This window comes from Somniosus microcephalus, chromosome 4 (genome assembly GCF_052327205.1).
Source record: "Somniosus microcephalus isolate GS21.2 chromosome 4, FLI_Smic_1.0, whole genome shotgun sequence".
In the NCBI taxonomy this organism is placed as follows: Eukaryota; Metazoa; Chordata; class Chondrichthyes; order Squaliformes; family Somniosidae; genus Somniosus; species Somniosus microcephalus.
In genome coordinates this window covers 252,789,591-252,806,261 of record NC_140990.1, presented here as the reverse complement: position 1 = coordinate 252,806,261, position 16,671 = coordinate 252,789,591, and the positions used below count along the sequence as shown (strand labels likewise).

General features: G+C 42.8%; 1 protein-coding gene across 1 annotated transcript in view; it reads right to left on the bottom strand.

Annotated features, from left to right (window-relative positions):
* Positions 1–16,671, bottom strand: part of phgdh (phosphoglycerate dehydrogenase) — a 71,074-nt gene that overhangs the window by 35,930 nt on the left and 18,473 nt on the right. The window contains exon 6 of the mRNA XM_085986227.1: positions 14,447–14,579. Coding sequence (XP_085842353.1) covers positions 14,447–14,579 — 133 coding nt within the window. The remainder of the gene's footprint in view (positions 1–14,446; positions 14,580–16,671) is intronic.

Sequence of the window (16,671 nt, the reverse complement as noted above, 5' to 3'; positions counted from 1 at the left end):
TGATTTCACTCTACATTCATCAACTTATTTCAAATTGCATGCTATTATTACATACAACCTTCAACCCCCTTGCAGTGCTACAGCTGAAATACTATATTTTGATCTCCATGACCATCTGCAGGCCAATGAAAACTTTGATTGTTTCAGTTCTTCCAAGATACATTTTTCTCCCAGTGAATTGCAAGTCTACCCAACCGTAACCACCTCTTACAGTTGATAAGCCTTTATAGAAACAGAGGAATCATAGAAGTTTACAGCACAGATGGAGGCCAGTCGGTCCATCGTGTCTCTGCTGGCCAAAAGAGAGCTATCCAGCCTAATCCCACTTTAAGAACATAAGAAACAGGAGCAGGAGTAGGCCAATCGGCCCCTCGAGCCTGCTCCACCATTCAATAAGATCATGGCTGATCTGATCCTAACCTCAAATCTTCTATCACTCTGCATCCACCCGAACCCATGTGATCTCCCAGGAGAGGCGAAAAACCAGATAAAGACCCAATGGCCAATTTGGGAGAAAAAAATCTGGGAAATTCCTCTCCGACCCATCTAGGCGATCGAAATTCTTCCAGGAGATCACTTTGTCCCTATATTTTCTACAGTACTTACCTTCTGTAAAGGCGATCTCCACCCCAGCCAGGAACAGGAATAAAACCATCTCCTGAAATCTAACAGAATTAGAACACAGTAGGAGCAGAACCAGGCTACACGGCCCCTGGGCCCACTCCACTACCCACAGGGCCATGACCATTCCGAACCTAGACTCATGTCCAATTTCCTGCCCGCTCCCCATAACCGTTAATTCCCTTTACTTCTAGGAAACTGTCTATTTCTGTTTTAAATTTATTTAATGATGTAGCTTCCACAGCTTTCTGGGGCAGCAAATTCCACAAACATACCACCCTCTGAAGAAGTTTCTCCTCATCTCAGTTTTGAAAGACCAGCCCCTTATTTTAAGATTATGCCCCCTAGTTCTAGTTTCACCCATCATTGGAAACATCCTCACCGCATCCACCCGATCAAGCCCCTTCACAATCTTATATGTGTCAATAAGATCGCCTCTCATTCTTCTGAACTCCAATGAGTAGAGTCCCAATCTACTCAACCTCTCCTCATATGACCACCCCCTCATCCCCAGGATTAACCGAGTGAACCTTCTTTGTACTGACTCGAGAGCAAGTATGTCTTTTCTTAAATAACAACAGAAAATGCTGGAAAAACTCAGCAAGTCAGGCAACATCCGTGGAGAGAAATTTGAGTTGACGTTTCGGGTTTGACCCTTCTTCAAAACTGGAGAGAAAAGGAACTAGATCGAAGGCAGGGCTGCGATCGGACAAAAGAATAAAAGAACCAAAAGAAGTAAAAGAGATTAGAAGCTAGACGAGATGGTAATAGGCTGTGATTAGGTGTAAAGTGTACTGGCAGGGCAGCTATCTTTTGCCCTGCCAGTACACTTTACACCTAATCACAGCCTATTACCATCTCGTCTAGCTTCTAATCTCTTTTACTTCTTTTATTCTTTTGTCCGATCGCAGCCCTGCCTTCGATCTAGTTCCTTTTCTCTCCAGTTTTGAAGAAGGGTCAAACCCGAAACGTCAACTCAAATTTCTCTCCACGGATGTTGCCTGACTTGCTGAGTTTTTCCAGCATTTTCTGTTGTTATTTCGGATTTCCAACATCTGCAGTATTTTGCTATCATATGTCTTTTCTTAAGTATGGACACCAAAACTGTATGCAGTATTCCAGGTGCGGTCTCACCAATACCCCGTACAACTGCAGCAATACCTCCCTGTTTTTATATTCCATCCCCCTAGCAATAAAAGCCAACATTCCATTGGCCTTCTTGATCACTTGCTGCACCTGCATACTAACTTTTTGAGTTTCGTGCACCAGGACCCCCAGATCCCTTTGTACTACAGTACTTTCCAGTTTCTTGCCATTAAGATAATAACTTGCTCTATGATTTTTCCTGCCCAAGTGCATAACCTCACACTTTCCAGTATTGTATTCCATCTGCCAAATCTCTGCCCACTTACTTAGCCTGTCTATGTCCCCTTGCAGGTTTTTTATGTCCTCCTCACTCACTACTTTCCGTCCCATCTTTGTATCATCTGCAAACTTTGATATGTTACACTCGGTCCCCTCCTCCAAATCATTAATATAGATTGTAAAGAGCTGGGGACCCAGCACTGACCCCTGCGGAACACCACTAGTTACTGGTTGCCAACCTGAGAATGAACCATTTATCCCAACTCTCTGCTTTCTGTTAGAGAGCCAATCCTCCACCCACGTCAGAATATTACCCCCAATCCTGTGATTTTTTTATCTTAAGCAATAATCTTTTGTGTGGCACCTTGTCAAATGCCTTTTGGAAGTCTAAATACACTACGTCCACTGGTTCCCCTTTATCCACCCTGTATGTTACTTCCTCAAAAAACTCAAGCAAATTTGTCAAACATGACTTCCCCTTCATGAAACCATGCTGAGTTTGTCCTATTAAGTTATGTTTATCCAAATGTCCCATTTACTGTCTCCTTAATAATGGACTCTAACATTTTACCAACCACAAATGTTAGGCTAACAGGTCTATAGTTTCCAGCCTTCTGCCTACTACCCTTTTTAAATAAGGGTGTTACATTAGCAATTTTCCAATCTGCCGGGACCTTTGCTGAGTCCAGTGAGTTTTGGAAAATTATTACCAATGCATCCATAATCCCGACCGCTATTTCCCTCAAGACCCTAGGATGCAAGCCATCAGGTCCAGGGGATTTATCCGCCTTGAGTCCCATTATTTTACCAAGTACCACTTCCTTAGTGATTTTAATCGTATTTAGTTCCTCCCCCCCTAGAGCCCCCTGTTTGTCCAGTGTTGGGATATTCTTCGTGTCCTCTACTGTAAAGACTGATACTAAATAATTGTTCAGTGTTTTTGCCATCTCCATGTTTCCCACCATTAATTTCCCAGTCTCATCCTCTAAGGGACCAACATTTACTTTAGCCACCCTTTTTCTTTGTATATAACTATAGAAACTTTTGCTGTCTGTTTTTATATTTTTTGCTAATTTACTTTCATAATCTATCTTCCCTTTCTTAATCAATATTTTAGTTATTTTTTGCTGTCTTTTAAAGACTTCCCAATCTTCCATCCTCCCACTAGATTTGGCTACCTTATATGCCCTTGTTTTTAGTCGGATACTATCCTTAATTACTTTACTTAGCCACGGATGGCTATCTTTTCTTTTACACCCTTTTTTCCCCTCAGTGGAATATATTTTTTTTGGAAGTTGTAAAATAACTCCTTAAATGTACACCACTGATCATGTACCGTCTTACCCTTTAATCTATTTTCCCAGTCCACTCTACTCAATTCCGCTCTCATACCTTCATAGTCTCCTTTATTCAAGCTCAGCACGCTTGTTTGAGATCCAACCTTCCCACCCTCTAATTGAATATGGAACTCAACCATGTTATGGTCACTCATTCCAAGGGGATCCTTTACTCGGACATTTTTAATTAATCCTGTCTCATTACACAGGACCAAATCTAAGGTTGCTTGCCCCCTGGTCGGTTCAGTTACATACTGCTCAAGAAACCCATCCCTAATACACTCAATGAACTCATCCTCAAGGCTGCTCTGCCCAATTTGATTTGTCCAGTTAATATAATTAAAATCCCCCATAATTATAGCTGTTCCCTTATTACAAGCCTCAACTATTTCCTGATTAATACTCCGTCCAACAGAGTTGCAACTGTTCGGAGGCCTATAGACTACACCCACTAGTGTTTTTTTCCCCTTATTATTCCTTATCTCCACCCAACCTGTTTCACTATCCTGCTCCTTTGACCCAATATCATTTCTCTGTATTATAGTGATTCCTTCCTTTATTAACATAGCCACCCCACCTCCTCTCCCTTCCTGCCTATCCTTCCTGATTGTTAAATAACCTGGTATGTTTAATTCCCAGTCATGGTCACCCTGCAGCCATGTTTCTGTAATGGCCACAAGATCATACCCATATGTCGTTATTTGTGCCGTTAACTCATTCATTTTGTTACGAATGCTATGTGCATTCAGATAAAGAACTTTCAAATATGTTTTGTAACACTTAGTTCCTGTTTTTTCCCCTTTTAGTACTTTACTTTTTACTCCATACCTTCTGTCCCTTCCTGACACGTTCTGTTTTTTAATTCCCCCACTGCTACCTAAGTCTATGACCTTCTCTGTTGTCATTTCTATTATTTGCTCTCTAGAAACCTCCCCCACCACTAATTAGTTTAAAGCCCTCTCTACAGCCCTAGTTATATGATTCGCCAGGACTCTAGTCCCAGCACTGGCCAAGTGGAGTCCGTCCCAACAGAACAGCTCCCTCCTGTCCCAGTACTGGTGCCAGTGTCCCAAGAAGCAAAACCCATTTCTCCCACACCAGTCTTTGAGCCACGCATTTAACTCTAATTTTATTTATCCTAGCCAAATTCGCTCGTGGCTCAGGTAATAACCCAGAGATTATTACCCTTGAGGTTCTGTTTTTTAATTTGACCCCTAGCTGCTCATACTTCTTTAACAGAACCGTCTTCCTTGTCCTATCTACGTCGTTTGTACCAACATGGACCACGACAACTGGATCCTCCCCCTCCCACTCCAAGTTTCTTTCCAGCCCAGAAGAGATGTCCTTAACCCTGGCACCGGGCAGGCAACAGAGCCTTCGGGACTCCCGCTCTTGACTGCAGAGAACCCTATCTATCCCCCTAATGATACTATCCCCTACCACTACATTTCTTTTTACTACCTCCACTTGAATGGCCCCCTGTACCACAGTGCTGTGGCCAGGTTGCTCATCCTCCCTGCAGTCCCCGCTCCCGCCCTCACAGGGAGTAAGAACCTCGATCCTGCTGGACAAGAACAAGGGCTGCGGCTCCTTCAACACTACCTCCTGGGTCCCTGTACCTTCCTCACTCGTAGTCACACCATCCTGTCCCTGACCATGGACTACATCTGCATTAATTTTCATAGGTGTGACCACCTCCTAAAACAGAGTCCAGGAACTTCTCCCCCTCCCTGATGTGTCGCAGTGTCTGAAGCTCGGTCTCAAGCTCCATAACATGGAACTTGAGTTCCTCTAGCAGCAAACACTTGTCGCAGATGTAATCACCGTGAGCCTCAATGGGGTCCACCGGCTCCCACATCTCGCAACAGTAACACATCACCTGCTCCATTCTATATAATTAATTAAATTTCTTATTATTAGTTATGAAGACCCTGCCTGGATATAGATGATAATATCACACCACTATTCAATAGGACTTACCAACTTAAAAGGTATAAAAAAAAAGAAAACCAACCAACCAGCTGATCACCAACTGTCTGTCTGTGGGGCCTGTTTGGTTGACTCGTCTCGCTGCTCCGCCTCCGCAGTGCTGTCGAAGCCTGGGAGTGGGGAAAAAGAGCAAAAAACACACCCTCACCTCCCCGAACTCTCCACTTACTAAAACTCCAGCAGCACTCAATGCACAAAGCACTCCGTGCACAGCACTAGCCCCTCCCCTTTTATACCTGGATTCTACTTCCGGTTTAAACTGCCCAATAGTTTAAAAAACCCTTAAAAAATTAAACTTACTTCAAATAATTGACTTAACACTAAAATTCACAAAATACACTTAAATGATTTTTCTCCCACTTACCAAAACTCCAGCAGCACTCAATGCACAAAGCACTTTCCAGCTCTTGGCAGATAGCCTTGTAGGTTACGGCACTTCAAGTGCATATCTAAATACTTTTTAAATGTGATGAGGGTTTCTGCCTCTACCACCCTTTCAGGCAGTGAGTTCCAGACACCAACCACCCTCTGGATGAAAAAAAGCTCTCCTCAGCTCCCCTCTAATCCTTCTACCAATTACTTTAAATCTATGCCCCTGGTTATTGTCCTCTCTGCTAAGGTAAATAGGTCCTTCCTATCCACTTTAGGTCCCTCAATTTTATACACCTCAATTAAATCTCCCTTCAGCCTCCAAGAAAACAACCCCAACTGAAGCAATCTTTCCTTGTAGCTAAAGTTCTGCAGTCCTGGCCAACAATCCTTTAAGCTGTGCAACCGCGCAGCGCTCTGCAGGTCCCGTGCAGCCAGTGAGCCAGCTTTTCAATAGAAAAACTGCACATACCTGGAATTTTGAATGGCCCACACAGGCCCTTTCCAGGCAACATCCTCGTAAATCTCATCTGTACCCTTTCTACCACATCTTTCTTGTAATGTGGTGACCAGAACTGTATGCAGTGCTCTAGCTGTGACCTAACTAGTGTTTTATACAGTTTTGAAAAAGGGTTTCGACCCGAAACGTCAACTCTAATTTCTCTCCACAGATGTTGCCTGGCCTGCTGAGTTTTTCCAGCATTTTCTGTTGTTATTTAGTGTTTTATACAGTTCTAGCATAACCTCCTGATCTTATATTCTATGCCTCAGCTAATAAAAGGAAAACATGACGTATGCCTTCTTAACCACCTTATCTACCGGTCCTGCTACTTTCAGGGATCTGTGAACATGCACTCCAACGTCCCTCAGTTCCTCTACACTTCAGTATCCTATCATTTATTGTGTATTCCCATGCCTTGTTAGCCTTGCCCAAATGCATTACCTCACACTTCTCCGGACTGAATTCCATTTGCCACTTTTCTGTCCATCGATATTTTCCTGCAGTCTACAGTTTTCTTCCTCATTATTAAGCACACGGCCAATTTTTGTATCATCTGCAAGCTTCTTAATCATGCTCCCTACATTGAAGTCCAAATCATTTATATACTACAGAAAAGCAAGGGGCCGAGTACTGAGCCCTGTAGAACCATGCTGGGAACAGCCTTCCAGTCACAAAAATACCTGTCGACTATTACCCTTTGCTTTCTACCACTGAGCCAATTTTGGATCAAACTTGCCACTTTCTCTTAGATCCCATGGGCTCTTACTTTTCTGACCAGTCTGCCATGTGGGACCTTGTCAAAAGCCTTGCTAAAATCCACGCAGACTACATCAAATGCACTACCCTTACATAGTATTTACGGCACAGAAACAGGACATTTGGCCCAACTAGTCCATGCCGGCATTTATGCTCCACGAGACTCCTCCAGTCTTTCCTCATCTAAATGTTATCAGCATAACCCTCTATTCACTTCTCCCTCATTTGCTTGTCTAGCTTCCCCTTAAATTAATCTATACTATTTGCTTCAACCACTCCCTGTGGTAGCGAGTTCCACATTCTCACCACTCTTTGGGTAAAGAAGTTTCTTCTGAATTCCCTATTGGTTTTCTTGGTGACTATCTTATATTGATAGCCTCTAGTTATGCTCTTCCCCACAAGTGGAAACATTCTCTCTGTATCCACTATCAAAAGTTTTCATTATTTTAAAGACTTCTATTAGGTCACCCCTCAGCCTTCTTTTCCCCCCCCCCCCCCCCCCAAAAGAGAAAGAGACCCAGCCTGTTCATCCTTTCCCGATATATATACCCTCACATTTCTGGTATCACCCTTATAAATCTTCTCTGCACCCTCTCCAGTGCCTCTATATCCGTTTTATAATATGGCGACTAGAATTGTACACAGTACTCCGTAGTCTAACCAAGGTTCGATACAGGTTTAGCATAACTTCCCGACTTTTCAATTCTATCCCTCTAGAAATAAACCCTAGTGCTTGGTTTGCTTTTATTTTATGACCTTGCTAACCTGTGTCACTACTTTCAGTGATTTGTGTATTTGTACTCAGATTCCTTTGTTCCTCTACCCCACCTAGACTCTCACCCTCCAAGTGATGTGACCTCCCTATTCTTCCTACCAAAATGTAATACCTCAGACACAACCTTCCTTAACAAATCCATGCTGACTTTCCTTGTTAACTCGTGCTTTTCTAAATGACAATTTAACATTCCCTCAGAATTATTGCCAGTAATTTGCCCACCGAGGTTAGGCTAACTGGCCTGTAATTACTCAGTCTATACCTTTTTCCCTTCTTAAACAACAGTACAACTTTAGCAGTCCTCCGGCACCACACCTGTAGCCAGAGAGGATCGGAAAATGATGGTCACAGCCTCCGCTGTTTTCTCCCTTGCTTCTTAGCCTGGGATACACTTCATCCGGGCCTGGGGATTTATCCACTTTCAAAGATGCTAAACCCCTTAAATAGTTACTCACTATGTTTAACTCATCTAATATTTCACTCTCCTCCTCCTTAACTACAATGTCTGCATTGTCCCTCTCCATGTATTGACCATCTGCTGTTGAAACTCTCATCCATGCCTATGTCACCTTCAAACTCAAATATTCTAATGCTCTCCCATCCTCCATAAATTTCAGCTCACCCAAAACTCTGCTGCTTGTATCCTGTGTCACACCAAGTCCTGCTCACCCATCATTTACGTCCTTGCGACAATGGCTCTTGGTTCTCCCAACGCCTCAAATTTTAAATTCTCATTCTTGTGTTAAAATCCTTTCATTATCTGTGTAACCTCTTCCAGACCTACAACCACTCAGAACTCTATTTCTCTGTTCATCATCCCCTCCCTTTGCCCAACCTCAACCACTCCTCCATTCCTCAACCCTTTCAACTTTCCTCCTTCAAAACCCACCTTTGACCAGGCTTTTGGTCACCCTTCCTAATATCTTGTTCTTTGGCTCCATGTCCATTTTTAATTCTGTCTCTGAAGTGCTTAGTTAAAAAGGTGCTATACAAATGCAAATTGTTATTGACAGTCTTGATCTCACTATTTCCTCCGATCACAAATAGAACTCCTCCATTGCTGAATTTTCCTCCAAGCTTGACTTTCTCTTTCTGCAAATGCTTCTTTTCCCCTCAACAACTCAACCTTCTATAAAACCGAAGCCTTTCCAAGATTTAAATACTACCCTCATATTTGGGAAAGCTCTTATATATTTCACTTGCACGCATGAGCAAGATACAAGAAAAAGCTTTTAGTTGGATAAGCAATCCTAGTTTCTTGTCTTCAACTTCTCACAACCTTGTGCAGCATCTGTATTTATTGATGCCAATACGGTCAGTATGTTTGTGAACATACCACTTTCTTCTAAATTCCAAATGCACCAGCTTAAGAACACAAGTAGGAGCAGGAGTAGGCCATACAGCCCCTCGGGCCTGCTCCGCCATTCAATAGGATCATGGCTGATCTGAATCTAGACTCACGTCCACTACCCTGCCCTCTCCCTGTAACCCCTAATTCCCTTATCTGCTAGGAAACTGTCTATCTCCATTTTAAATTTATTTAATGTTGCAGCTTCCACAGCTCTGAGATAGCAAATTCCATAGATTTACTACCCTGAGTGAAGTAGTTTCTCCTCATCTCAGTTTTGAAAGGGCAGCCCCTTATTCTAAGTTTATGCCCCCTAGTTCTAGTCTCACCCATCAGTGGAAACATCCTCACCGCATCCACCCGATCAAGCCCCCTCACAATCTTATATGTTTCGATAAGATCGCCTCTCATTCTTCTGAACTCCAATGAGTAGAGTCCCAACCTACTCAACCTTTCCTCATACGTCAACCCCCTCATCTCCGGAATCAACCGAGTGAACCTTCTCTGAACCGCCTCGAGAGCAAGTATATCTTTTCTTAAATATGGAAACCAAAACTGCACACAGTATTCCAGGTGTAGCCTCACCAATACCCTGTATAACTGCAGCAAGACTTCCCTGTTTTTATACTCCATCCCCCTTGCAATAAAAGCCAAGATTCCATTGGCCTTCCTGATCACCTGCATACTAACTTTTTGTGTTTCATGTACCAGGACCCCCAGATCCCTTTGTACTGTAGCACTTTGCAGTTTCTCTCCATTTAGATAATAACTTGCTCTTTGATTTTTTTCTGCCAAAGTGCATAACCTCACACTTTCCAACATTATATTGCATCTGCCAAATCTCTGCCCACTCACTTAGCCTGTCTATGTCCTTTTGCAGGTTTTTTATGTCCTCCTCACTCACTGCTTTCCCTCCCATCTTTGTATCGTCGGCAAACTTGGATATGTTGCACTCAGTCCCTTCCTCCAAATCGTTAATATAGATTGTAAAGAGTTGGGGTCCCAGCGGGACACCACTAATTACTGATTGCCAGCCCGAGAACGAACCATTTATCCCGAGAACGAACCATTTATCCCAACTCTGTTTTCTGTTAGATAGCCAATCTTCCACCCATGCCAGTATATTACCCCCAATCCCGTGATTTTTTATCTTGATCAGTAATCTTTTGTGTGGAACCTTGTCAAATGCCTTTTGGAAGTCCAAATACACTACATCCACTGGTTCCCCTTTATCCACCCTGTATGTTACATCCTCAAAGAATTCAAGCAAATTTGTCAAACATGACTTCCCCTTCTTAAAACCATGCTGACTCTGTCCTATTAAATTATGTTTATCCAAATGCTCTGATACTGTTTCCTTAATAATGGACTCCAACATTTTGCCAACCACAGATGTTAGGCTAACTGGTCTATAGTTTCCAGCTTTTTGTCTACTTCCCTTCTTAAATAAGGGTGTTACATTAGCAGTTTTCCAATCTGCCGGGACCTTTCCTGAGTCCAGGGAGTTCTGGAAAATGATCACCAATGCATCCACAATCCCTACCGCCACTGCTCTCAAGACCCTAGGATGTAGGCCATCAGGTCCGGGGGATTTATCCGCCTTAAGTCCCATTATTTTACTGAGTACCATCTCCTTAGTGATTTTTTAATCGCGTTTAACTCCTCCCCCCCCCCCCCCCATTGTCCCCTGTTTGTCCAGTGTTGGGATATTTTTAGTGTCCTCTACTGTAAAGACTGATACAAAATATTTGTTCAGTGTCTTTGCCATCTCCATGTTCCCCACCACTAGTTTCCCGGTCCCATCCTCTAAGGGACCAACATTCACTTTAGCCACCCTTTCTTTTTATATAGCTGTAGAAACTCTTGCTATCTGTTTTTATATTTTTTGCTAGTTTACTTTCATAATCTATCTTCCCTTTCTTAATTAATCTTTTAGTTATTCTTTGCTGGCTTTTAAATGCTTCCCAATCTGCTATCCTCCCACTAGATTTGGCTACTTTATATGCCCTTGTTTTCAGTTGAATACTATCCTTTATTACTTTACTAAGCCACAGATGGCGGTCTTTTCTTTTACTCCCCTTTTTCCTCAGTGGAATATATTTATCTTGAAATATGTGAAATATCTCCTTGAATGTAGACCACTGCTCTTGTACCGTCTTACACTTTAATCTGTTTTCCCAGTCCACTTTAGTCAATTCTACTCTCATACCTTCAGTCTCCTTTATTTAAGCTTAGTACGCTGGTTTGCAATCCAACTCTCACCCTCAAACTGAATTTGGAATTCAACCATGTTATGGTCACTCATTCCAAGGGGATCCTTTACTCAGACATTTTTTATTAATCCTGTCTCATTACACAGGACCAGATCTAAGATTGCCTGCCCCCTGGTTGGTTCAGTTACATACTGCTCAAGGAACCTGTCCCTAATACACTATGAACTCTTCCTCAATGCTGCCATGCCCAATTTGATTAGTCCAGTCAATATGAAAGTTAAAATCCTCCATGATTATAGCTGTTCCCTTATTACAAGCCCCAACTATTTCCTGATTTATACGCCGACCAACAGAGTTGCAACTGTTAGGAGGCCTATAGACTACGCCCACTAGTGACTTTTTCCCCTTATTATTCCTTATCTCCACCCAAACTGTTTCACTATCCTGATCCTTTGACCCAATATCATTTCTGACTGTTGCAGTGATTCCATCCTTGATTAACATAGCAACCCCACCTCCCTTTCCTTCCTGTCTGTCCTTCCTAATTGTCAAATACCCTTGTATGTTTAGTTCCCAGTCATGATTATCTTGCAGCCATGTTTCCGTAATGGCCACCAGATCAAACCCATGTGTAGTTATTTGCACCGACAACTCGTCAATTTTGTTACGAATGCTGCGTGCATTCAGATAAAGAACTTTCAAATGTTTTCTGACAATTTATTCCTGCTTTTACCTCTTTTACTACTTTACCTTTTTCATTATACATTCTGTCCCTTCCTGACACACTCTGGTTTTTAATTCCCCCACTGCTACCTTGCTCTATTGCCTTCTCCGCTGTCATTTTTATTTTTCGCTCTCTTAAAACCTCCCCCCCACTAATTAGTTTAAAGCCCTCTCTACAGCCCTAGTTATTCGATTCGCCAGGATTCTAGTCCCAGCACTGGCCAAGTGAAGTCCGTCCCAACGGAACAGCTCTCTCCTGTCCCAGTACTGATGCCAGTGTCCCAGGAAGCAAAACCCATTTCTCCCACACCAGTCTTTGAGCCACGCATTTAACTCTCATTTTATTTACCCTAGCCAAATTTGCACGTGGCTCAGGTAGTAATCCAGAGATTACCACCCTTGTGGTTCTGCTTTTTAATTTGGCCCCTAGCTGCTCAAACTCCCTCAGCAGAACCTCCTTCCTTGTCCTATCTATGTCGTTGGTACCAACATGGACCACGACAACTGGATCCTCCCCCTCCCACTCCAAGTTTCTCTCCAGCCCAGAGGAGATGCCCTTAACCCTGGCAACGGGCAGGCAACACAGCCTTCGGGACTCTCGCTCTCGGCTGCAGAAAGCTCTATATCCCCCTAACGATACTATCCCCTACCACTACAACATTTCTTTTAACTCCCCCCACTTGAATGGCCCCCCGCTCCACGGTGCTGTGGCCAGGTTGCTCATCCTCCCCGCAGTCCCTGTTCCCATCCTCACAGGGAGTAAGAGCCTCAAACTTGTTTGACAAGAGCAAGGGCTGCGGCTCCTCCAACACTACCTCCTGGATCCCCGTACCTGCCTCACTTCTAGTCACACCATCCTGACCCTGGCCACGGACTACATCTGAATTAATTAATCTAATTGGTGTGACTACCTCGTGATACAGAGTCCAGGTAACTCTCCCCCTCCCTGATGTGTCTGTGTTTGAAGCTCGGACTCCAGCTCTTCAACACGGAGCCGGAATTCCTCGAGCAGCCAACACTTACTGCAAATGTGATCACCGTGAGCATCAATGGTGTCCACCAGCTCCCACATATTGCTGCTGCAATACATCACCTGATCTCCCATTCTATGTAATTAATTACATTTATTGATATTATTTTTAAATACCCTCTGCCCCGATTCTATATGATGAATATCGCACTTTAGAAACTATAAACCAAAGAGTTTAAGCTTAAAAAAGAGAGAAATACTTACCAACCAATCACTTACCCGCTTTCTGGTGACGTCACACTTGGATTACTTTTTACCTTTCTCCTTCCCTCCGAGTTCCGAGACTGGTACGCCTTACCTGGTCTCTGGGACTTTTATAGCCCCGCTGCTGCCGCTGAATTCCCGCCGACGCTGTGAGGCCTTACCCGGTCTCTGGGACGTTTATAGCCTCCTCACTGTGTTGCAACCAAGATTTACCACACTCTCCACTAACTAACTGCTTAGGACGTCAAAACTGTGGCACTGTGTACTTCCCTTCCTTACAATGTTCAATCTTTTAAAACCCTAGGGTGTAGACACACACACACACACAAACACAAACACCCCCCCCCGCAGGTCCTCTCTGCCTGGGTTTCGTACTTTTGAAGTGTCCCACGAACAGCAAGAGATAAATGATCTGATTTGTGGTAATGTTGGTTGAGGGATTAATATTGGCCAGGACACCAGGGAGAACTCCCCCTGCTCTTTGAAATATTGCCATGGAATCTTTTATGTCCACCTGCGTGGGCAGGCGGGGCCTCGGTTTAATGTCTCGTCCAAAAGACATTAAAACTAAAAAATTTTGAGTTGCCCAGAGGTCCTGTCAAGCTGGTGCCAACATTAGCACATTAAAGACTGTTCTGAGTGGAAACATCCATTCACAAACTGGTTCTTCTTGTTCACAATGAACTATAAAAATAAAAGTGTCAGGGATGAGGTATTTGAATGACAGTGCATTAAATATTCAGAATGAAAAATACTAGCTATACACATCTGGTTGGTCAACTTATAAAAAGGTGAGTTAATGTTTTGGCAGTAGAGCCTTGGCCGAAACATTAATCTGCTCTTTTCCCTTTGCAGATGCATTTCCAGAATTTTCTAGGTCTTATTTCAGTTTCCAGAACTTTTCAGTGTTTTCTCTTTAAAAAGCACGAGAGATTCCAAGTGATCTGGGTTAAAGGGGTAGTAATATATCCAAGCAGAGCATTTATTGCTCAAAAGTTCATTGCATTAAAAAAAACTCCTCAGATCTCCCTCGTGGTGGTGATATTACTGCAGTGGTTGACAAGGTAGGTCTCCATTGAGGCGAGTAGTTCAACATTTAAAATAAATTATATATCACTTGCATCAACTTTTAAAAACTTCTGGCCCAACACACAAGTGAAAATGTCCCTTTAAAATCAATGTGCAACACTTTGCAGTACCAAACATGTACTTACCTTTGGTAGATGGCATTAAAGGAGTGTGGACAGTGATGAAGTCACACTGTGGCCAGAGATGTTCCAGAGCCACAAATTCTACTCCAAAGGTAGTTGCCACCTCAGCAGGAATTATTGGATCATAGCCCATGGTCTGAAACAACAATACCAAAATGCATTTGTGCTCAATTCTTTGAACTTCTCTCAGACCCAAAATCTGTATTGGGTACGCCATAAAACATGGGAGATCCAGCAGTTAAATTGTATTTATTTGAATGGTTAGAAGACAACACCTTCTTTAATGCAATAAAACTTTCCAAATGTGCTTCAGAGATGAAATAACCAGATACCAAGGAGTGAAGGGGGGTTAGGGGTAGTGACCAAAGGCGAGATCAAATAGGTTGGCTTTTGAAGGAGAGGAGAGACAGAGAAATGCAGAGGAGTTTAGGGAGAGCAATTCAAAGTGCATGGTTGAGATAGCTGAAGGCTTTTTGACCAAAGGTAGGGTAGAGGGGCAGGATGATGGAAGTCAGAACCCAAGTAGAGGGTGGCATTGACAAAAATCAGTAAACTTTGGGCTAAGGGTAGTTCTTGTGTGATGAGAAGGGGAAGGACACGGTAGTTGGCCTCATGCAGCTCAGCGTGCAAAGGCCCTTGTAGGTTAAAATTAGAGATATATATGGGGTCAGGACAGAGATATGGGAGTGACTCGATGGTCTCAATCTTTGAGACAAAGAAATCCATGAACACTTAGCATCAAATGTGAAGTATTCATGAATCAGCTTCATGAATACTCCAGTTATGAAACCCTCAATAAACTAAATTTGAAACAAAATGCTAAAAGTACCAGTTCTCTGACTAATTAGTAGTTATGAATGTGACTCTGGCATGCAGAAACACAAAGAAAGCACTGTTATAAATGTAGTCTGCTTATCCGTTACTTAGAGTAGGATTGCAAGAATGCTTTACAGCAGACTGGATTAGAGAAATGCAGATATTAGGAAGTCCCCAGTACTCAATAATCTAGCATTCAAAAATGGACAGAAAAACAGAATTGCATTTATTTAGCATCTTTTATGACATCAGGACATTCCAAAGCACTTTACAACCAATGAAGTACCTTAGAAGTGCAGCCACGGATATAATTTAGCAAACACGGCAGCCATTTTGTGCACAGCAATGTGATAATGACCAGATAACCAGTTTTAGTGATGTTGGTTGAGGGATAAATATTGGCCAAGACACCAGGGCGAACTCCCTTAATTTTCTTCAAAATAGTGCCATGGTATCTTATGTCCACCTGAGGGGGCAGGTGGGTTTCATCCAAAAGACGGCACCTCCGACCGTGCTGCACTCCTCCAGTACTGCACTGGGAGTGTCAGCCTGGATTTTGTGCTCAAGTCTCTGGAGTGGGGCTTGAACCCACAACCTTCTGACTCAGAGGGGAGCGCGCTACCAACTGAGCCACGGCTGATAATTGTCCCAACTAGATGCAGCTTTCTTTTTTGCACCCAATTTCTGTGTAGCCAGAATCATTAATCTTACCTAGTACAGTAATTTGTGGTACAAATAGGATGTCAGTTTTTGTTTTCAGTTCAATGGGAATCTTTGTGCATCAGTAACTATAGGCATAGATTATGGAATTATATTTTAAAGTTTGAGAACCCTTTGCTCATGGCAATATTTATCAATAGGATATTTGTTTTTAGATCATCCAGTCCTGTATTTTATCACACTACAGATTAAAAATATTACAGGCTGCTTACTTTAAGAATGTTTCAATGGTAGCATTGTTCACACTTTGCTGTGAAAAACAGAATGACAACGCCATCACTACGAGTTTGGTTACCCCAGGAGATGACAACAATGGCATTTTAGAATTCAGACTTCAGAAAGCTCCAGCTGCAGTTTGAACAACAGCACAGCTTGAGCAACTAAATAAAACTTCCAAAATTTCCATTTGTATAAAATTTGCACGCATGAAAATTCTGGGACTAGTCAGTTAGAACCGTACACAAATTTTATGATCCATTTATAATTAATTTGGGCTTGTCTTCGAAGAAAGCCGAGAATGTATGGTAGACCAACACTTCTACCGCAGTTCAGTACCCGGCTGACTCGCAGCCATTTCTTTCAAATCAAGATTGCCATGAAATGCAACTAGATTCCATATAGAGGTTTCTTTTATTCGTCTTTTAACTAGTACAGGTAGACTATCCTTTATCCGAAAACCTCGGGACCAGCCG